Source organism: Harpia harpyja, chromosome 14, assembly GCF_026419915.1.
Source record: "Harpia harpyja isolate bHarHar1 chromosome 14, bHarHar1 primary haplotype, whole genome shotgun sequence".
Lineage (NCBI taxonomy): Eukaryota > Metazoa > Chordata > Aves > Accipitriformes > Accipitridae > Harpia > Harpia harpyja.
Genome location: NC_068953.1, coordinates 23,878,919 through 23,902,574, shown reverse-complemented (window position 1 = coordinate 23,902,574; position 23,656 = coordinate 23,878,919). Strand labels below are relative to the sequence as shown.

General features: G+C 46.5%; 1 protein-coding gene across 2 annotated transcripts in view; it reads left to right on the top strand.

The window, feature by feature from the left end:
* NTRK3 (neurotrophic receptor tyrosine kinase 3) overlaps window positions 1-23,656 on the top strand; it is a 229,099-nt gene that overhangs the window by 160,548 nt on the left and 44,895 nt on the right. For both annotated transcript variants that reach the window (XM_052807890.1, XM_052807891.1), the window contains exons 13-14: window positions 15,877-16,007; window positions 20,114-20,286. In XM_052807890.1, the coding sequence (XP_052663850.1) occupies window positions 15,877-16,007; window positions 20,114-20,286 (304 nt within the window). The remainder of the gene's footprint in view (window positions 1-15,876; window positions 16,008-20,113; window positions 20,287-23,656) is intronic.

Below are 23,656 nucleotides of genomic sequence, written 5' to 3'. Positions count from 1 at the left end.
TGCTTGTGGTTTTATGCTCAGCCTTGTTACCAAAGGGACACACATCCCCTACACAAAAACATAGTTCTAGCCCCCCAGAAGTACATTGTTTTACAAGACTCTGGCAGACGTAGGCACTCTCTGTTGTTAAGGTTTCCTTCTCTCAGACAGGCCTGGGAGAGTTTCTCGGTCTTTATTTCCATCTCGGTGCTGATGATACAGGCAATTTGTGCATGAAAGTGTTGTCTTCTCTCCCTCAATTAGTCTTGAGGGGTCACCAGTGGGAGCGTACTGTTTGCGACATTTGCACTTGTTTGCAAAGGGCCCGTCACATGCGTTAAGCCACATGGGTAATGAGCGATAATCAGTGCACAAGGCACCCAGCGTGAGTGCAGGGATGGGGCTGGAGCAGACAGTGAGGGTCAGAGGTAAAAGCCTCCTTCAGTACACCTATAGTTCAGTGAAAAGAAGGCAATTGTGGGGGGAGGAGAAGGAGAAATGACAGATTAAAGGAAATTGAGCAGCTGTAATAAATACACTTGAAATTGAAGAGCATCTAGGATGCAGTTATTATATTCCCTGCAGAGCTGAAGTGCTGAGGAGGGTCTGCAGAAAGGGCAGCCGTACAAAACCACTGGCCTTTCGGCGAGCAGGCTTACAGGGAATGCAAAATGAGTTGAAGAAAGCTGGCTGGGCTTCAACGCAGGTCTTTAAGATACAGTTGGGAAGGCTGCCTTAAACATTCGGTCAAGTAAAAATAAAGACAATAAAAGATGGGATGAAAGGACTGACGTACGCCAGGCTGGCTAAGCAAGAGATAGAGGCTGTGGCGGGGCACTGCTGAAGTATTACAGTGAAAGGAGAGGGGAGGAAGAAGAAAGCAGGAGAAAACAAAGAGACAGAAAGCAGCAGCCATACAGAATGCTGAGGGTGTATTTCAGACAGCAAGGTCCTTTTGCACATAAGTATCTCTGAGAGACAATGAAACTGGCCTCACAGCAAGGAGGGGTTTGGAGTTTTGAGGAGAACAGTGAGCTGGTACAGAGGATACGGAGGAGAAAGTGCTTATCTTGAGAGTGATATATGAAGAACTTTGATGACAGAGAATGAAAGCCACCTTATATCAGCAATAAGAGGAAAGAAGGATTATTAAATATTTTTCATCTGCCAAAATTGTATCCAACTTTATAGAAGATGAAGAGAAAGATGCCCCCATACCAGTGGCCAGCTGTTCAAGGGCATGGGACAAGGTGAGCATCCTCTACTGGTGGAGAGCACATCCTGTAATGTACACACCTATGGGCATGCACATGACTCGCCAAGCTCTTCACTGACATTTTAAATTGCCTGTCTAAAATGGGACAGATGGATGAGAGTTGGAAGGTGGTGGACATAATGGGGACAAGAGGCAGACCAGTAAGTTTAATATTTGCTCTGGGAAATTCTTGGAAATCTTCTTAAACTTTAAGGGATGTTGTGGGAGAACACCTGGAGAAGCAACACTCTGTGAAGGCCAAACTTATGTGGCTTGAAGTAGTGGGAGGTCACACTCAACTAATCTGCTGGCTTTCTCTGAGGAGCTAACTGCCACTGTATATAAGGGAAATTCAGTGGATATGGTGCACTGAGATTTTCAGCAAGTATTTGACAAGGACCAGCATCAGAGATTAATGACTGGGGGTAGCAGCATTGGTGTAGGATTTAAAATAACAGCCTGTGTAGAAATCTGCTCTAAAAGCAAAAGACAAAAAGGAGCTATTGCTAAAAGTGCTTCCAACTGGAAAGAGGTTAAAAGTGATGTGTCCTGGAGGTCAGTCTTAATCATCTGTGTTTTTCATAATGTCTGCTAATGATCTGCAAGGAAAGACTGAAAGCAGGAGCCAGAGTCATCCCTGCTGTAACACCACAGACGTGAGTGATTTTTCACCAACACTGGCTATGGCTGAGGTCCCAAACGTGCCCAGTGCCTCTCCTGATTTGGGATTTGTTTGAGAGAGGCAGAGAGAGGGGACCTCTTTGACCCTCCTACAATACTGTGAGCAGCACTGGGAATATACCCACGCCGGCAGAGACGTGGCATGGGGAGACTGCAATTTATGCAATGGAGACACAGCACTATCTATGAAGAAAGGATAAATGAAGCAAACTGAACAGCATAGGAATCTTTTCCTTCACTGAACTCCTTCCAGAAATGAAGATGTGATTTTGAACAGCTCGGTAATTATTTTTTCCTTCACTATTTTTTTAATTTTGTCTGCTTTCTCTAGAATTCCAGTTTCTAGTCTGGAGACCTTGGATGACTTGTTGTGAGCTCTGTTTGCAGAACTTCAGCCTGGCTGTGTAAATGCAAGAAGTCTGAGTGAAGTTTTGAACTTTGGGTGCTCGTCTGCACTCAGATATTGATCTGGGTAGGTTTGTCCATTACCTGCTTGAAAAATCTCTGCCCTGGGAAAAGGTTAAGGGACTTGATTTACTGATTGATAAAGAAAAGACATCAGGGTGACCTTTATAATACAAAGGGGTCACTTTCCAAGCTCAGATTGCAATAATGAAACAGGATTTGCAGGCAAACTGATAGATTAGATTGGTGGAAACTGGCCTCTGATTTTTCCATGTTACCATCCCAATATCTGATGCTGGCCCTCCAATTAAGACAATTCAGGAAAGCAACGTATATACTCTTGTTCATTTTCTGATGAAATGAGACCTGTCCTAGGCTAGTGAGGAGAAACAGCTAATGGCATATTGGAGATCTTTCCACTGTTCTACCCCACTCTGTGCTCTGCAGCATCACCCACATATATTCATCTACAGATTGCTACTGCCAGCTTTGAGAGGTCCTTTTTATGCCTCTGCATCCTCAGCAAACTGCAAAACATTATTTCCCTTTACCTCCTTTCTCAGCAATCTTGCTCATTTTGGTCCTTTCCACTAGCAGTTTGTTCTTGCTCTAAAACTTCAGTATACACATTTAAATTTAAGCTGTTAAGCCATATATGATATATATATGAAAGTGTATTTATATAGTCTTGTTTTTGTAGCTGAAGATCATAGTAGGTTGCCTTCTGCATGTGTCTTGAATACTAACTTAGCAATCATCCAGTCCTCACACATAGTTCAGTTAAAGCTGAACATGCACCTTTTCACCATCTGCAATTAATCATGCCTTCTGAGGCTACCAGCACTGCAGAATGTTTTCTCGAGTCTCACCAGGGCCCTTAAGAAGAATTAACTGGGTATTTTTCCCCTGGTGCAGACACTGATGTTTTGCCACAGGAGAAAACTATAGGATTTTTTTTTTTTCCCCTCTTACATGCAGTGAAGTTTGTGATGTTTTTCTGTGAAAATTCACCCCAACCATCTGGCTCATAATGGCGTAAGACATCGCTGAAAGATGACAGACAGACAAATTGACAAATATACAGTGTTTTATTACCCCATGTTCTCCCCATGCTGGGAGTATCAGAGACAATAAACCAAGATGGATTCTCATTTATAATCATAATAAAGGCAGGACACAGCAGGGATACGGTAAAGCAGTACCATCAGGGAAGGAAAGGCAGTGTCCTAACAAGAGCATGTGGTTCCTTAAATAGTCCTGAACTCCTGGTGTTGAGGGATTTCCAAAACCTTGTCCAAGGAGAACTTTTTCTGGTTCACTTCTCACTCCTCAAAGTGCTCTGTTTCTGCCAGGAGAGGAAGGTGGTGTTGGCACGATGGTGCCTCTGCTCAGCCAGCGTCCATGAAACGAGTCGGATCCCACCGTGGAGCAGCTCCAGAGTTGATGCATGACTGAGCCACTGCCTTTCAGAGGTCCTCTTCTGCAGGATGGACGCAGGGTACTGGTGGGCTCCTTTCTCTTGTCTAGAGCTGCCCTGCCATTACCTTGCTCATTTTTCAGCAGCGAGGGGGACCTGAGAGAAAAGGTGGATTTCACCTTGTGTGAAGCATCACAGGAGCACCAGTCCAGTATTCATTGCATCCTACTTGTGACTCAGACATAGACCAAAGGAGTACAGGAAGCCCCAACTATGCACAGACCTGGAGAGCTAAATGAGGACCAGCTGCTATCCCCATCAGATTAGCTAACTCCTTTGTATGATCCGTCCTTCTCTTTATTCCACTCTGCATAATTTGCTGCCTCGTAAAAATTGTCGAAATCACCTAAACCACGGTAATTTTAGAGCCCAGCAGGCAGAGCTGTCTCACATTACTCCTCCTTCAGGGGTTTCCTTCTGCATGAGAAGTTGGCAAGATAAAAAAAGGGATGGGGTTGTGCAGACAACAAGTAGGGAGAAAGCCAGGGAAACCTCGGGCAGAAACAAAGACAGAGCAAGGTCCATGTGGGGTGTTAGGAAAACATGAGTCTGAGGGAACACCTCATCAAGCCATAGATGTAAATGCACCTCCTGTGTCGGTCCTGCGAGAAAGAGAGTTGGAGGAGGTGGGAAGGAAGGGGAGAGATGGAAATTGGGCAAATTGGAGAGAAGCCTTCTAATGAAATCATAACTTGAGCCTGAGGTCTGTCTTTCAACACCTCATGTTTTTACTCCATATGGCCTCACTTCTGGAATTTTCTTGTTCCATGAGTTTGGCTGCATTAGCCCCTCGTTTAATGACCACCAAAGGAAGTTGTTGTTGGGAGAATGACTGGGCATGGGGCAAGAAAAGACATAAGTACCCAGAGATCACAGAAGCAAAAAAAGGAAAAAAAAAAAGCAGAAGATGCTATGTTTTGTCCAACATTGTCCTTTTCCTTTGCGATGATGGTGAGGCTGGCAACAATCAGAAGCATTTCTAACCTGCCTGGAGCTCTAGCTGGAAAATGCAGAAGACCAGGCCCTCTCACCAAATTTCCTGCTTTGAGACGGTCCAGAAATTCTGTCACAACAGATTTTTCTGAAAGTCTTCTTGCACTTTCACATCTGGAGGGAACTGCGTTTCTACCAAAAATACTTCTTCATTTTGCACCCAACTTTGGGGCCAGTTCTTACTCTGCTCAGAGGGGGTTCTGCACTAGGGACCACAGCTGTAGTTCGGCACTGGAACCACTTCCAACCCATACCTCTTTCTTTAATGCCACCCTTCTAATAGTCAAATAGTCCCCAGAACATATTCAATATATCTGGATTTTTTTAGCATTTATGGTGGGGGCACATTAAGATCAGAAGCTGTTAGAAAGACAATAACAGCAGAGTTGGACTAGGCAGAAGCAGCATATGCCTGTGGCTAGATCCTTCAAACCATGGATCATGCCAGAGACTGAACAACACTGAAGGAGTAGTACCACCCCCCCCTAAATCCTCAAAATTGCAAGGAAAACCTTAACACTGTGACCTGAACCCAGTGCTGCAACATCTACCTGGGTATGCAAGCAAACTGCAGCATGGCCCTGAGGTTGACTACTGAAACCAGGATGGCACCAGCAGGATCTGGCTGGTGAGGCCAAAAAGGGCAATAGATTGACCATGGGATGTCTGTCGGTCAGAGACATACCCCGCTGTGGGGGTAAGTACTAGCTGGGCTGAGCTATCCTGTTTCCTGTTGGAGGGAGCACTGGGTGCTAGCAGTGGTGATGCATGGCAAAATTTTGTGTCTGCCTGTCACTCCAGGTGAGGACTGCAGCCTAATCAAGGCTGTTACAAAGATAAGGGAGTTTTTCGATGCTGCTTCCAAAAGAAGGAGTGGGAAGAAGACCCAATGCAGGGATGAGGGCTGGGAGAAAGGCTCATGTCATGGCATGAGGCAATTAACTGAGCCCTGAGTGACATCCTCCTGCTGGGACGCCTGCAGGGCTGGCGAAACCCAGAGGACAGCAAAGGTGAAAGCTCAAGCTGAGTTTACTGAGAGCATACTCCTTCCTACAAAGGACCCGGCAGCTCTTTTCTGGCCTTGCAGCAGCTCAGCATAATTTACACTCAGCTGAGGAAGGGCTGCTGCCTGTGCCAGGTACTGGAGTCGGTCCCCATCTCTGCAGTGGAGCTTTGACTAGGGAAATATGAGGCTCGACGCTGCCTAAAAGCAGGCGCTGCCAGGTTGCTGGACCCGCTGGAGCAGGCAGAACCATGGCAGTGAACTCACAGGCTGGGGGGAGCCGATAGCCAAGAGCCTCTGAGACCACGGGGGCAGAAGGTAAGCGCCTGTGTTCCTGCTGGGAGACAGTCGCAAAGCTGCAAGGCTGCTGCTGAGACCCGGTCGCTTCCAGCTTTCTTGTGATTGTCCATCTCGGCAATAGGATGCTGTTAAGTGTCTGATTACTGCGTTGTTAAAGCCTTAAGCCTGAAATCTGACTACTGCATGGTCCCTCGAGGGGCAGCCAATCCTCCTCCACCCCTCCACCAGTAATCCCTCCGTTCCCTCGGAAAAATAATAAAAAAGAAAGACAAGTGATATCTGTCTGCAGCAGCACTTTCCAATCAAGTGAAAACTAGCTGGAAAATCAAATCAGCCGGTAAGTTCCTGCAAAACACAACTCTATCTCTTTAAAATCTCTTCTTTTGAAGGGATGAACTGAACTGCAATAGCTGCTGATGTAAAACAAGCCATTATTCCTCCTATCTCCTCTCCAAGCCCCCTCCCTGCAGACGCATGAGTCTGAGGGAGGCAGATGCTCTCTGAAGACTATTTTCCTCCGTTAAATAAATTCACTTTCAAATAATGTGTAATTAAATGTGTGGTATTGAATTAATGTTTTATTCTGAGTGCTTTGGCAGCAGGGGACCTAGGGGCCTGGCTGGTGGAAAGAAAAACACATTCACCAGAAAGACTCCCTTTCCCTCTCTCTTTCTCTTTTCCTCCCACCCTGCCAAGAATTCCAACCCCTGTTTCCAAGAGCTGCTGGAGAGTACCAGTGAGTCGGTGAGGACGATGCTTTGTGTAAGGTCCCTTTTATGACACGTTGCCATGGGGCTCTTGGGCATTTCACCTAATGCAAAGACCTCTGCAGCCCACTCTGGTCCCTCCTCTACCTTTCTCCTGATGGGCTTAATCTTCCTCCTCAGAAGAGCCCGGTTGTGTAGTTAATCCTTGTATACAAAAGGCAGAGCCCAAGTGTCCCCTCGGGATGTGAAGTTGGTGCTGGCTGTCTAAGGAGACAGACTGCAGACTGCTGACGCTGGAGACGCAGTTTGGCTTTGCAGCTTAGTGTCAGCCAGAAATTATTTCAGAAGGTGCAGGAGACAATGGGAACCATTGGCAGGTTTTTAAGTCTTTTGTCTGGAATGTTAATAAGGTTTTGGTCCCATGGTAGTGTTTCATGTTCCCCTGGGAGCCAGCTGAGCAGGAGTTGGTGCATACAGAGACATGGGAGGGCACAGGGTGAACCTGCACCCAGGCTTTGTAGAGGTAACAGCAGCAAGGGGGACCAGGGTGTCTGTCCTAACCTGAGGGGATCTTGATGTGTGCCTTGGGCACAAGCAGGTTGGGCAGAGGCAGAAACTGGGTTGGAGCACAACTGGGAACTTGCTTACTTACAGCTGCGTGCCTACTCCCTAACCCCAACCCCAGTGGCTGCAGGGAGCCTTGGGAGCATTAGATTTCTTTTGGGAAGTCTTCCAGGTCTCCATACTAAAGGACATTTTAACCATTGACAACAGCATAGGTGAAAGGATTTACTTTGTTGGATCAAGGAAGGGTCCTGTTGATATGATGAGCTCTTGCTTGAGTAATTTCAGTAAGTTGCAAATCTGCAGAAAGAGGAGGAGGTGGATGCTGTCTTAAAGGCAAGAGCCCACTGCTGTGCAAGGCCCAGATGTGCTGGAGGCTTCCTTTCTTTGTTGCTGTAGTCATTGTCAAACATTTGCTGGGGGGGGATGTGCAGGAGCCTTCCTCTTGCTGTAGCTCCTTTGCTTTGGGATCTCCCCAGCATGGCTGTGTTTCTGCAGGACTATACAGCGTTGCCCATCCTAGCTGAGACTGCTCAGCACCCAGTAGCCATGGGACACTTTATATTGTGCTCTTCATAAAATAATTACTACGTGGTTAGTACTCAGATTTATGGGACTGAAATGGATGAGAAGAGCTTGAAATCATGTTATGTTTTTATAGGAGTGTCAGGTGGTTTAAGCTGGGACGGAAGTTTTTGCTTAAAAAGTGTTTGTGCGGTGCTGCCAAGCACATTCTATTATTATTTTTCAGAATTTTTTCATGAAGAAAATGAGACTTTGCTTTGGTTTGGGTTTAAGCTTTGCAGGTATGTCACACCAGGTAATGTCACCTGCTTCCAAATGGTTTTCAGTGTGATGTGGTGAGGGAGTCTGGCAGGCTCTGGACTTGCATCTGATGAGTTGGTTTAAGAGGTGATTGTTCTTTGCCTTTCTGCCAGCTCCTTTACACGTGCGCACACACGCACACTCCCTTTGCACTTACCTTTAGCTCCGAGAGCATTGTACATGTAGACTGTCATTGTTGGCAGTTGCTGTATGGCTGATATCGGAGCTGGTGCTGCAGCGCAGATGCAGCAGCTTAAGTTACAGCAGCTCAGCGGGTGCTAATCCAGTTGCTCCATGCCGCTAATCAAATCACTCTGTGGAGCTTGAGGGCTGTTTTGCAGAAACACAGCTCTCCCTCAAATCGAGGCTGACTGGAGTTAGCTGATGACTGAAAGGCAGCCCTTGGGGTCAGGGCTTCCTCGCCACCTGCTATTGCAACAGCAAAAGCCAGAGGTGCTGCTGATGTCCTGATTGCTGGAGGTATGCTTGGAAGTGGTGGATGTAAGGTGTTTTCAAAGCATCAGAGATCTGGCTTGCAGAGGTTGCTCATCTCCTGTTTTCTTGAGCTTGATTACACTGAACGTCAGCTCCTGGTGCAGATTGGTATTCCTGGATAATTTTTTTTAGCCCAGATTGTCCAGCTATGTGTGTCAAGGCCTGTTATTTTTTACCAAAGTCCATTTAGCAGCAGGTAGTGCATTAGCTCCAGGTCTGCTGGGTCAGCTGGGCAATAATGCCTTCTTCACATCTGGGAACTGCACTCATGCCTTGCGGCTACTCCCAAGGAATGAAGGGGATGGTAAGAAAATGCAAAGAACTGCAGAAATATAAAGTAGTTGTCTTTTAAGATCTTTATGAAGGAGTATGATCACAACTGTTTGATAATGTAATATATAGTCAGACACCAAGGTCTGCCTGGAAGCAAGTTGCCAGCATCTTGGTAAGGTACAAGAGATGAGAAACAGTCTGAAGAGAGGCTGTGAAGCCAATGACATATATTGGTTTGCTGGAGATCAAAAAGCCTGAGAAGGGATTCAAAGAGAGGGGTAACATAGTAAATGGCAGAGCATCCTTTGCATTTCAGGTTGTTTCCAACAAGGCCGAAGGAGAGATGGATGGAAGATGTGAGAAAGTCTCTCTGTCTCTCTGTTTTTGCTGTGTGGACACATACAAATGGCTCTGAGAGCTGTCATGCAGAATTAGTAAGATTAAAATACTGCCCCCAAAGTGATGAGAAAGGTCTGAACGAGGTGGTCTTGTCCACAGAGCCTGCAAAGAATGGGGTGGGAAGGACCTTGGTGCACCCACGTGTTGGAGCCCAAGTGGCTCAGCCAAGGACTGTGCCTGCTCCACCAAGTTCCCAGAGATGCAGATATGCTTTACATAAACCTCCATGATTTGGGGTCTTTTTGAAAGGACTGTCAGAACGGCTTGGTGCTTATAATCGTGACTCTCTTGAATCTTGAGTCCTTGAAGGGTGCCTTAACAGAGGAACTTGGCAAAGAACCAGCGTTTGGGCACAGCGCCTAGCTGCCGAAGCATGTATATGGGCCTTTTCCCAGAGGTGGCTCGTGTCAGAGCTGGGAGAGAAGCCACCACAAGTGGAGGGCTACCTACTCGGAGTCCATACAGAGATAAGAAACAGCCTGTTTATGTCTCCATTTTTTTAAATGATGTGGGACTGATTCTCCCTTTGTTTACGTGTACTTCACAGCAGTCCATGATTGAAATCAATATCATCATTGACTTTGATGGATTTGCGCTAGGCCAGGAGGGAGACTCAGAACTCTGTGCAGCTAGCCTGTGCATTATCTTCTCTTACTATGAGACAAGTCTGTGAGAGAATGACTTATCAGCCCTCCAGCAGCAAGGCTTTTTGATCTGGTCCTACCCGATCTGCACACTTTGCTCTGATCAGGTACATCGGGTAACTCATCAACATGTTTGGTTAACATCCAGGTTGCAATTGACTGCCTGATATGAAAGGCACTCTGTTTAGTAGTTACATGTCTCAATGACAAGATTTCCAATGTAAATTGTAAGCTTTGTTTATTTGATTTTAATTGTCATGGAGCAGGGAAGCTATGCAGGGTTTATTCATAAGAATTATTTTAGCAGTGAGTCAAGAAGGAAGTGAATGAATCATATTGACTGAGAACTTTGCTACCTTTTTGTGGACAACTTATGTATAAAGAAAAAAGAGACAATTCTTTGGCACAAATTGGTTGTTACAGCAAATGACTCAGCCACTACCGAAAAATGTCATTGTTGTTATCATTTATAAAGTGTTGTTGATGCAAATGAAGCTTTAGAAGCTTATGAAGATCAAGGCCATTACCACAAAGAGCCCAGGATCATACTCAAATCACGATACCCTAGAAACACATCTAAAAGAAGTCAGTTTTAAAAGAGGGATTGAACAGCAAGAGGGCAAGAAATAGAGAAGAAGAAAAAGAAAGAAGAAATGCCATGATGTGACAAAGCTAAGGGAGGGAGAAGCTGGTGATGGAGAGGTGCAGAAAAGGACCTACCTCTAGGGAAAACAGGGCCACATGTGGAGAAGAAGAAACTGATAGAAAATTTATATTGGTCTTTTTGTAGGCTAGAAAAGAAAGCTGCTGAAAAAGAGGGTAGCAGAAGTAAAAGGAGAAATTTCTATAATTTTGCTCTGTTTCCCCAGTAAGCTACATGTTGGTTGTGAATTAAGAGTCCAAGGACAGGAAATCCACCAGAAATACAGCAACCAGACAGACTGCTGTTCAGGACTTTGAAAGAAGGAGATGTGAGGAATTAACTTCAGACCTGGTGTAAATGATCCAGCTTAAGAAGTAGTTTTGCATTTTGCTGTAACTTAAGTACTGGCATTGCTCATGGTTTACTCTGTTTGGAGCTTGATTTGTCCATTTACCTCCCACTGTAGTCATCTGTGTCCAAACACAATCATGTGCATCCAGGTTTCAAGAGTATTATCAAACCATGGTTTTAAGGATGCTGGCTGTAATGGGAATCTGAAATGCAGAATTTGCAGTGTCACTCAACCCATCTCTTCTTCGTCTGACCTCCAGGACTGATTTGGAAATGAGACAATAATTGGAAAATTAGATTCATGAAATGTACCCATGCAACTTCCCGATTTCTGCTCACATGATTGAAATGTGGTGGTTATTAGAAAAAGGGTGTTTTCCTTGCACACAGTCTGTTACCAGCTCTATATGCTCTACCTGGGATTTGGAGGTTGAGTCAGGGTCTTTTTGCCTTGATCGTGTCACAAGCAAGAGAGGTTCTGCAATATGAGTGTAAAAGATGGGTGAAGAGTCATTGTATCAGTGATTTAAGTGAAAAAATTCTGGCTTTTCCAGGCTCTATCCTAGGGGTCAGTGCGGAAATGACCCATCAGGACATGGTAGATTGATGTACGAGAAAAGCAGAATTAATCTTGTTCCTCTTCTTCCCCTATATCCCATGGCTGTACTGGGTTTGCAAGGTTAGCAAACTAGAATATGTTTGTGTCGAGGAAAGGAGCAGACATGACTAAGGGACACATGGGAGCGAATATGGGGAGGAAGAAGTTGCTGTGTTTAGACAGCCACTTTTCTGACTGAGTGCACTTTAAGCACAGATCAAGTCAGCCATCCTGCAAAAGGTTCAGAGGAGGTTAGGTAAGATCCCATCGCAGATCCAAAGCCACAACCCTTCTGCCTTGGCTCTTCCAGAGAAAAGGAAAGCTTTCAGCTCTGGAAGCAATTTGTAAAGGTGAGTGCAGTGTCCCAGACTTACCTTCTTGTTAATGCTCTAGCTTACCCATGTGCTATCATCATCGAACTGAAGTCATGTGCATTTCCAACCAGCTGCAGGTCGGGTGTTTTCTGATGTGTTTCATGTGTTATTCAGAACAACAGTGAAGGCAAGAGCTTGAAACACATTCTCAGTGCATTAAATCTTGATGGACAAGAAGGAAGGTGGGGGATCTGCCCAACTCTCCTTCTGTGTCGTGCAGCAACAAAGTAATCCCAAAACAAGGACTGCAAGATGTTTCATTTAAAACTGGAATTACTTCAGTGTTGTGCGCTCACATCCTTCCTGTAGATGCAGCACGGCCTTGAATGAGTTCCCATCATGCTGTCAAGTCTGGTTATTTTCCTGTCAGGTCTTGCTGTGGCTCCTGCATAGGTTCTTCTTTTGAATTGTCTTGTTGGCTTGTTTTTATAAGTTAATGGAACAGGGGGGAGGAAAAAAAAAAGAGTAGTACTTATGGGAAGACAGTTTGCATACACCTTGTCGGCAGGGCTGACTGCAACACAGCCGAGACATATTAGCACACCGCTGCCTGCCTAAAACAAATAAACACCAGCTGTTTATCAGACAGGGCTCAGCTTTCTCCAGGAGGAGGTAAACAGATTTATGCAGATGAACCTCCCAGGTGCCCTTGCAGCACAACATCTTTCATGGCTACTCAGCCTTCCTTGTGAGTTACAGCCAGGACAGACGAGCAAAGAGATGCAAGGTTAGCACAATAACACAGCCATTTGCACAGTGCCAGGGTGGTTTGTCATTGCTTTATGTTTAAAGCCTATATTTAATAGTAATGTAGAATTAATCATAGTGCTGATCTCACTGTGAATGGAAGAATTTGATGTAAACTTCAGTATTTCAGGCCTATAGCATGTGAAAAAGCAATTTATTATAACTCACTTATTATTCCATTTGTGCCTAAAATACTATGAAGCAAAATTTATGGCCATTCGAGGTTGAGAGAAATTGTGATCAGCAAAAGTATTTTTCTGACTCTACATTAAGATTGTCCAGTTGCTGTCAAACTGCTTAACTTCATGAACCTTTTTTTTTATAACCATCCAAGTTTACTTTAAATCTAGCCATGCTACGTGAGTCCACTACCTCGGAAGGACTGCTTCTCCCTCAGTTCAACTCTGTCTGCCACAATATCTCCTTTAATTCTTCACACAATTTTTCCCTGAAGCTTCTCAGGTGACCCTAACAACTTGCTGCGAAATCTGGTCTTGAAGACAGATGGGATATTATTTTAATAATGTAGACATAATTACACAGTCTGGATGCCGGCTCTCAGCAATGTCTGATCATTTATTAAGATGTTGTTGGGAGGAAAAATTGGGAGCTGAAAATTTTGGGCAAGACCCTGGGGAGTCCAGAAAGAGAGGTTTGCTTCAGTTCTCATGGTGTTACCACTTACTCATTAGAAGTGTAAATAATCTCAAATAGTACTGCTGGTTATTCTGAGACGGTTTCCCTTTTAACTTTATCTCACACCAAATGGGGCAATTGGATTGTAATTGCTACATTTCTGTTGGGATTCTGAGTTTTTTAAAGTCTCCTTGGGCTCCTCTTAATACAAGATCATTTCCCTGCAGCTTTCTTGACTGCTGCTATTCAGGAAACCAAGAATGCAAATACATGGTTTGTCAATACAGTAAATCCTAGGTACTGTAGTGATGAGTGCTATAGAAGAAGTGCTTGCCAAGAGAAAGAGGAAAAAACCCTTTTCCTCTACTCTATTAAGTAAATTGGTGCCATTTGAGCTTTTCTTAGATTAGGACTTTCCTCACCCAAGTGCATCACTTAACATTTCAACACATAATTTTTCAGATTTCTCAAGGTACTCCTTAAAGACTCAGCTAAACCAGGTGGAGAAGGCAAAGTCCACATGTGATTTGTTCTCCCTGGCTGTCACTGCACATTTAAAACCAAAGTCATTTTGGATGTGCCTACCATCCTGTGCCTTAATGTCACTAATATTATTAATATTGGTAACCAACAGTTTTCAGTCTATTGAACAATTAATGAAAAGGTCAACTGGAATTCTCTATAGAGGCATCGTTCATTACAAGGCCCATTGCTTATGCAATCTCGCAGCATCCATCTTCCCAAACAAGCAAAAGGGCCAGAGTTCGCAGCTCCTTAAACCAGCCTGTGAGCTCCTAATTAAAAAGCTTAATTGTATGAAAGCCAACAGGATGTTAGTCTTCCTGTCCATTGGCTTTTTGATGCATTAAGTGGTACCTATGTTGTTGTGGGGCATATGCTCCCTCGGGTCGATGTGGGTGCCCACTTGGGCGCCTGGGTGGTACAAGCTGGTGGCAGATTGTGATCACTGTTACTGATGCTTCCCTGGAGCCACTTTGAAATCTGGTGTTAGTCACCTCCACCTCCTGCATCTGCAGTGCCCCAAGGGAAATGCATCTGAGCTAAGGGGTGCATACCTGTACAGCTCCTGTGGCACATGGAAGAGATGGAAAAGACTCAAAACCAGTCCAGTTTGTGAGCAAACAGATGCGGGGCCAAGTTATGAATGCCCCAGGGTAGGAGTGGAAAGAGGGCACTGTCCCATCTAATGCCTCTGCTTGAGGAGACTTCTAGTGCATCAGCTTTTGCTCACCAAGCACTGGAGAAGAGTGTGTAGCTCTCACTGCCCTGCCATGACCATCAGGCTGAAGCTGGGGGTGGTCTGTGCCGCCACAGTTCTCAAGGGAGGCAGCAAGCTCTAGTAAAGGGCAGTTTAGGGAGATGAAGTTTTGGGTACTGTGCCTCCAGAAAATGCTGTGATGGCTGTGCATCTCTAGCTGCTTCCACAGTTCATTCCAGGCACTGAAAAAAGCCTCTTTGTATTGTGAGAGGAGCTCTAGGGGTGCTGTGATGCCAGAAGGGTGCTTAGAGGTTTGGCAGCAAGTAGCTGTGCCCTAGTGTTGTCCCCAACAGAGAGTATGGAGACCCCCAAGCTCTCCCAGCAGCCAGTGGCATTTAATCATGACGCAGCATTTGTGGATATCCTGCTAGTCACTTATCTACCCTTGTAGGTGCCTTGTACCTGGGTATATCTAGCCCTTATGAATGACCCTGTTAGCTAAGCAGACCAATCTTCATAGGCCTCTGTACCTTTGTTAAATTAATAGCTATTGCTCTTTTGATTCTTCCTGAAACCTCGGTTGCTATTCTCTGTCAGTCCTCGCCGTCCTAAATGTCAGTGGAAAGGATCATTGAAACTAATGGGTTCAGTTTGTCTGTTGTGCCAGTGACTTTATCCTGGGATGACCTTGTTCCTGAGGGAACAGTCATGTAGGAGATGGCTGCAGGGTCAGAGTCTTGCTGCGGGGCAGTGCTTGGCACTTCCAACCAGCTCCTGCTAGTGCCCTAAGGTGCATGGGGGTCAGTAGACCTCCTCCCCTTGGGAACGCTTTGACTTGCAAGGCTCAGCCTCAAAAATCTGCCCGAGTTTGGGTTTAAACTAATCCCGATTGAAATGCAAAGCTCAACAGGACCTTCTAATCTCACCTGGCCTGGCATCAGAGGTACGTGACCTTTGCCGCACCTCGCAGGAGATGAATTATATCCAGGATCGTTCCAAAGAGATTCAGGTCTTTGTAGCAGATTTTGCCCCAAAGGTTTCTCTCCCTGAGGACAAGCTTGCTGCGAGCTTGTAGTGAAAATGTGATAAACCTCAAGTACTTTCTTTGCAGATGTTTTGCATGAGACTAGCTCCATCCCAGAGATGGCTGCTTTCTGTGGGTGGGTAAAAAGATCCCTATAGATATTTTTGCAAAGCAATTTCAGATCCTTTGCAGCTTGCTAGAAAATTGAATTAGTTGTTTTCCATTCCCTGAATTAACCCTGATTCATTCTTCCCTCAACCCTCTTCCTCCCCTCCCTCCAACAGATGTCCAGCATATTAAGAGGAGAGACATCGTTTTGAAGAGGGAGCTGGGAGAAGGTGCCTTTGGGAAGGTGTTCTTGGCCGAGTGTTACAACCTCAGCCCCACCAATGACAAAATGCTGGTGGCAGTGAAGGTAAATCCCCAGGGCGAAAGGCAGAGAGCAAGGCAGGGGCTGGCTGGCAAAGCAAGGCTGGATGAGCCTGTGTGGGAAAGGGAAGCAGGGGAGGGCTGGGGGCCAGGGGCGGAGATTTATCTGATGCTGGAGATTGTGGTAAATCCACTTAGTCACGCAAAGTTTCAGTGTCTCGCTTCAAGGTTGTCTATTCTCAGCAATGCCAAAGCCTCTCTTCCTGCCGATGTGGCCAGGAGACAGACGGGGAGGAGAAGCTGGTCTGGAAGCTGTAAGCTCCCCTGCAGCTGCAGCAGCGCAGTGTGGAGTCCACCTTCCCTCCGTGAGGGAGCGGGGCTCTTCTCTTTCCGGATTTTATCGCTTTGTGGAATGTGCAGAAGCTGAAACAAAAAAGGGCCTCAGCAAAAATGAACACTTAAAAGCTAAGCACGACTAACCATTTTGCTGGGATCTATTTGCTGCAAGATGGGCAAAGCAACTCGGCTCGGCTCCACTCAGCTCCTGCTTGCCTAGCCACAGATCGCTTCTGTTTTGGTGATTTTGCACCAACACAAGTTCAGCTTGGCTTGTGCTGTGCTGTGTGCATCCTTGTGAGTGTCCTCATGTGAGCTGTGCCCCATCAGTGTGGCTCTGGGCAGAGGAGACCACTCAGTGCAGAAATGTGCTCTCCTCTGAAGTCGCACGTTGGCAGACACACATAGTCTAATCCCCAGGAGTTAATTGATGCCTCCTAACTCCTTGGAAGAAGATCTGCATTTGAACTGATGCTCTACAGGGAGAAACGTTCCAGCATTCTCTCCAGGATGCTGGAGGCATCCAGTTACTTAAGAGTTGTTTTAATCATTGGCAGTTCAAGGAATTTTTTAGCTTATTTGTCCCCTTATGCTCCAGCCGTGAACTGCAAGATTGCACCTTCCACCTCTGAGACTGGCTAAAGCCGAGGTAGCACAGCTACCCATATGATTAATTGCCTGATTATATGGCTAGTACCTGCCTATCAGTGTCAGCCATCCCTTATGCGATCCTGCCTCTCAAGTCTCTTCCGAGTTTCATTTGCATTTATACAGAAACAGCATCCGAGCTTGTTTCTGTTAATTACTACTATAAGCTTACATCTCCAGAGTGCCTTTCATCTCACAAGATCATACAGATCCAGCTTCGGAGCAGGGCCTTGAAATGTGGCTTCTTGCCAGCTCTGGGGGGGGCAGGGGGCAGGGAAAAAATCGCTCTAATTTGGGCCACATTATAAGTCTTGGGGGGGGGGGGGGGGGGGAGAAAAAAAGGCTTTACATATTAAGTTGAGACTTGGCTGCATTTTCTGGAGATCTCATGCTCCTGACAGAGGCTGAGAATGACCTCCCCGGTCACTGCAGCTCAGGGCAGCAGCAAGACACACTGGTTAGGGCAGCTGAGTCCACAGCCCAGAGTCTGCCTCTGCTCTGCTCTCAGGGACTCACCCCCAGGGCCCAAGAAAACGGCTGTGTTACTCACTCGGTTAAATGGACTCTGATTTTCAGCGGATCTAAAGGTTGCAGCCCTGCAGATAAGCTGAGTTTTGATGTGATGGCATGGACAAGCTTCCTGTTTTATTCAGCTTGCTTCTGAAAACATCCTAAGAAATGAACAAAAACCTATATTTGGCAGAGTGCTGAGGTTACAAAGTCAAGTACTAGAAGTGCTGGAGGAGCTGGTATTCAGGGCATGTCCTTCTAACACGTATTTTTCATTCCTCTATGGGCTGTTCCATTGTGATGATCACTCCTGTGTCCGAGAGCTCCCTAGATGTGAGTGCGCTCATTTTCACAGCCTCCCAGTGAGGTGCTGGGGTTGTATCATCCCCATTTTGCAGAGGGTAGGTGGAGAAGCAGGGAAACTGAGCTGAAAGGATCCACTTAAGTGGAGGATGGAGTCACTGACCTGCCTTTCCAGCCCTGCGGACAGCAGGTACCAGACCCACTTTGACCCCTGTTGCAGCAATACATGCGGTGCTTGTGCAGACCTGGCCCTGATGCCACGTGAGAGGGGATTTCCCAGGTAACATTGGAACAACCGACACTTCGTGACAACGGCTGCAACCTGCAGATGCTGAGTGACTTGCCAGATGTCACACAGGAATCGTGTGATGGAGGCATAAATACAATACACCCCAAACCTTCCTAGGAGAGGCATTTCAGTGGTTTTGCTGAGACACCCCTTCTCTGGTCCTGGTCTTCTTCCCCTGTTCTACCACTTCCAGCTCCTGTTTTCCTCATTTCTAAATGCTTGGCTGTGCAATGTTAGTAATGTGAGTTTTTTTAATATCTTTTCTTTTCTTTTTTTTTTTTTTTTTTTTGGTGTGTGATATTTACAAACTTACAGTCCTAACACCTTGTAGAAATGATTGTGTGTGAAGGAGAGGAAACCTAAACTCACTGGAGCTTGAAATATTACATGCAACCACAGGAAAAAGGGGGAGAAAAGAGTGATGGGGGAGGGGACTGTTTTCCTGGGGAAAAATAGGATAGCATCAACATTATGAAGTTATTAAATGACTAAAAGAAATTGGGTGCCTGAGATAAGGATGGATGCTTTGCCATCTGCACTGTGTAACTAACATCCATCTAAATATCTCTAGCCAAGCTACCCCAGAGGACATAGAATTAAAATACAATTATGCCATGTGACTAGCAGTTTGGGGGCAGAAGAAGGAGATGAGGCAGTGTCCTAAGGCTTGGGTAAAAACCTCGCAGCAGATCTTCTCCAAGGCGAAAAGCAGCTACTCTGGAGGACTCACTACTTCACTGTGCATGCTATTGCACCCAGCACTGCCATGGACCAGCCGAAAGTGCGTTAGCAGTGTGCTCTGCCCCTTCCTCTACGCACAACTTTCTGATGCTTAACATCCCTTTTTGCACATAAATTGGAGCCTGCACCTGGTGATGCCACCTCCCCTGTTCGCACGGGGAGATTCAAGTCATGGGGAAAACACGGCAGGTGTATTTGTGTGTAGGTAAGGGGAGAACTACCTAGTGTCCCCCACCACTGAGGGGGAACCGGTGCACATCAGATTAAATCTGGGGATAACTCAAACAAGTTGCCTTGAAGCCTTTTCAACTCCTGTTAGGCTGCACGGTTAAAGCCAGAACTGGTATTAAATATCCTGGCATTTGGAGCGTGAGGAGAATATAACTGAGACTGAGCAACTCAAAACCAGAATTGCCTCTTCATTTCCTTAAATCTTTGCAAAGACCATGCTGATTCTCGTGGCCATCCCATCTCGTCAAATGTTCTGGACTTCAACTTTTTTACTAAGTGCCCTCCCTTGACACTCTGGGGTGACAACACGCTGCTTTCACACTAGCTTTCTGATGCAACTGCACAATAATGCATGGACAAGCCAGACTGCAACCCTGGGGAGCCCTCCCCAGTCACCGGCTGCACCCACAGCAACATCTTCATAGCAACCCTGCGACGTCCAGCAGGTCCACACAGCCCGGAGCCTGCAAGCTACCCTGCAATGGCAAAGTGGCGTGCTCAAATGTGGAAGATGAGATATTCTCAATAAGGATACCAATTTCAGCATCAGTCTGCCAGGGGAGCTGTTATAAACAGCATGGAATAAAAACATGATTTTAAAAATTATGAGAAAAGACTTGACAGTGTCCTTCTTCAGAGGCAGTTTGAAAAATCCACACAATAACTGCACAGCCAGGCAAATCTATCTTCTGAATAAAGGCAGTATAGTCAGCTATTTCAAAATAAAAGACAGATAGCAAGGACTGGCTGGCTCAGGAATTTAATAATAATGAGATATGAAGCCATTCACCCCTAGGTCACCAGTACAAATCCTGCCCAAGCTGGGAATAATTGGAAGCTATTACCCTCTGAGGCATGTTTGCTGCTGCCTGGGAAATGAGTTGGGGAACCCGCTGGGCCAGTAACTACATGAACAAAACACTGAGGTGGTGCCACCAGCACCTACCACCAGCCCTCCCAGTGCAACTGGGCCGGTGGCAGCTTTTCCTCTCCCCTCCCTTCCTTATCAACTCCTCTGCGATGCTGCGACCCGTTTGTTCTGGCTTTGTCCCCACCTGAGCCCACCCTGTGTGTATCTGTGCCCCTTCTTTCAGGCGCTGAAAGACCCCACCTTGGCAGCCCGTAAGGATTTCCAGAGGGAGGCAGAGCTGCTCACCAACCTGCAGCATGAACACATTGTCAAGTTTTATGGTGTGTGTGGTGATGGTGACCCGCTCATCATGGTCTTCGAGTACATGAAGCATGGCGACCTGAACAAGTTCCTGAGGTATGTGCGAAGGAGGGCACGGGAGATGCTGTACAGCTGCCCTGCAGCCTCAGTGTGGCTTGTTATAGATCTGTGGTGCACCAGTGGCACCATTACCGCGTGGATGCTGGTGGGCTGAGTAATGAGAGCTGGTTGTTCCAAGGACAGCTTGTAGGAGATGATGGTCCTCACCAGATTTGGTGCTTTATTAGCCCTAACCCAATAATTCCTCTTAGGTAGTCCCAGGGATAGTCCCTGTGCGCTATGGAAACTAGACTTTTCTTCTCCCACCCCAGCAAGTTTGAAGCTGCAGGAAGTGTGGCTGCAATCCCTCTCTGCTCTGGGCGGGCAGAAGGACATGAAGCCATGGCTGTCAGCAGCTCCGAGTCCCATATATCCAGCAAAACCATGCCCTGCTGAAGCAGGAAGGCCGCTAGCCATCACTCCCCATGTCACCCAGCTCCTGATTCGATAGCACAAGAACCAAAATATTCCTCTGAGAAACTTGCTGAAGTCCTTGGTCTGATTGGTATCCTGGGCATTTACTGATCTCCAGTTCTCATTCCTATATTCAGAAAAGACCTGAGAAATGTTGGAGGGGCCTCAGGTGGTGCCTGTGGAGTCCATCCCTGGTCCTTGTTCCCTAAGCCTCATCAGACAGAGAACCTGACTCAGAGACAAAATATCCTAACCTGTGGCACCACACTTCTCAAGAAGCTAGGCAACGCCTGACGAAGTGCCATAATTGCGTTCCCTGCCTCTAAAGAGATGCAAATTGCAGAAGCCCCCCCCAGTCATCATTCAACCATTTCATCAGTGTGAGGCAGATGACTTGTGTGTCCTGAATCTGCCAGCGGTGAGGGGCAGGGAGCAACTGTGGGAGGATGTTTGCGGTGCTGTTCTCCCACGATACAGAAATTACGCTCTAAAACCTGCGTGCAAGTGGAGTGGCACTTACCTCTTGAAATAATTAGTAGTTTTATTTCCCAGTATTTAGAAAATTGGACCCTTGATATTTTCCTGTTTTGACTGCTAAGTGTGAACATGATTGCAGCAGGAACAAGAAGCTTGAGCACAGCAGGTCTAGATCTGGGGCTGGGATACACTCAGTGATTATTTTTCCACTATCACAGTCAGTTTCTGACCAGGAAACACAGGTCCTTCCCTGAGGTTTTCATTTCTAAGCAATCACCCACACCAGAAGAGCTGTGGGGAAGGACCCAAGAGGTTTCTTCTTTCCTCCGTCAAGCAGTGCCAACCTGTCTGCAGCTCCCTTGGGGCATTCGCAGGGCAGTGGCTGAGCTGGGAACATCTCTGCATTGGTTTCTCTCCTCATTTTGGCATAGTTGTGGGTGGATTGAATATGATTTTATAGCTCGGTCCTTGTCTCAGGCTCTGGATAGATGACATCCTTGGCAAGGTAGGATGAGTGAAGGCTGATGCTACACTAGCTTTGCAGAGCTGCTCAGACCCACATTCAAGGGGGAGCAGCCTTGGTTACCCTAGGAACCTCTCTTGTGGTACCCTGTCTTGCAGGGGCTCAGCAACCTCCCAGCAGCAGCGGATTGAACTCTGCCTACTGGCATGGAACTGTGCATTGGGCTGAAATGGTGTTTTAGCGCAGATTGGAGATGCAGTGTTAAGGACAGTGCCTCAGCCTTGTCACTGGAAGGAAGGCAGTCTAAAGAAGAGCATAAGAGACTGCATTCCTGAAGTGCTTCACAAGGAAGAGCAGAAAATTGACCCATCTTTTTTCCTGGCAGAACCAGCAACCTTATTCTCCCTAGACGAGGTAGACATTACAGCTGAGGCATAGCTTCCTTCACTGCTCTAGATGACCTCCCAAACAGTATAGTCCAAAACAAGCTCTCTCACTGTCTCAGAGGGATATATCATGCCTTGGGACATGTCTAAGAAACACTCATGCCCTGGGAGGCCAGGGCCTGTTCCGGTGTCACTGGAAAAGAAAACTCGTTGTTGTATTATCTTTGGCCTTTATGAAGGAAAAGAAACTTTCCAGATGTGTGGTCCCTGGGATTGCAGCCTCTCATCTTCCAGCTGCATTTAGCTGCCAGCTTCTCCTTCTCATGCAGCTATGGAGCAAGCAGCTATGAGCTCCCTTCTCTGCATGTTGGTGTGTGATAAGCAGTGAAATCCCTGTGTCCCAAAGGAAGCTGGCTTTTGGGATAAGGGAGCTTATACCCAGCAAACGGGAACTCAAAATGCCTAAGGGGGCATATGGAAAGAGAGTCTTGGGCTTTGTCACATCAGCTATCTGCTGGTGGGAAACTCTGGGGGACAGGGGATGCAAGGGGGTCAAAGAGGGTTGGTGGTGCAGGTCAAAGAGGGTTGGTGGTGCAGGAGTGCCTGGCATCCCTCAGCAAGCAGCAGTTTTTATTGTGGCATGATTCACCCTGCCCACAGCAGGAGATGGTTGCTCCCAGGCACTGGAGGCCAGGGATGCTGGGAGTCTGTAACAGACACTCAGATGGACTTTTCCCAGTTTAACTGCAGAAATTGGAAAAGTGGTAAAATGGAAGAGGCTCACTTTAGACCCAGTTTCCTAGAGAAAAACACAATAAATAAATTCCCCTAAGTGTTGTTAGACCTTTTTGCGTGCTTCCCAGAGAAGAGAGAGAATTTTACTGGTCTGTAAAATTAACTGGTGTGGCAAAGGGAAGAACTAGGATCACCACCTGCCAGGTGGGTTAGAGGTGGCATGTATTGGGATGGCTCTGCACGCCTCCCAGGGCCCCTGCGTATAAGACCATTGCTAGTGGTGCAACCACTTACCCTGCTGTCCACACCGGGGAACACTGCAGTCGTGGTATCCTGGCTAATAGAAAATGGATAGTGAAAAGATCCTGCTGTGGAGAAATAACGGGAGTTGCTCTCCAGGGAGCACGGCATCCCTAGGAGTGGTGTATACAGGGGCTGGAGACTGCCCGCAGGTTGTGTGCGTGGCAAGGCTGGCTGCTCCCTGGCACACAGACCCAGTCCTTGGTGGTCTGCAGCAACCACCTCCCCTCTCTGCTCACTAAGTATCTCCATTGCTTCCTCCCTTTCCTTCTGCCACTGGTTTTCTAGCTTTTGTTTTCTGTCTGTGACAGCAGTAAATTGGAAGTAGGGATATTTGCACGTTGCCATTACAGACCCTCTTTGCAGTCTATATTAAGTTGTTGCTATTTGGTGTTAACTCAGACAGGCAATAGATTTTGTTAGAAAAGTTGCGAAGTTCTGAGTTTTTTGTGTCAGCCCTTCCAGTGAAGCAGCCCCACAGTCTGACTGTCTTGGGACAGAAAGAGGAATTCCAGCAGAGGAAGCCAGAGGGGTGATTCTCTTCCCCACATTGACAAAAGCCTCTATCACTCCATAATGGAAAAAACCCCCG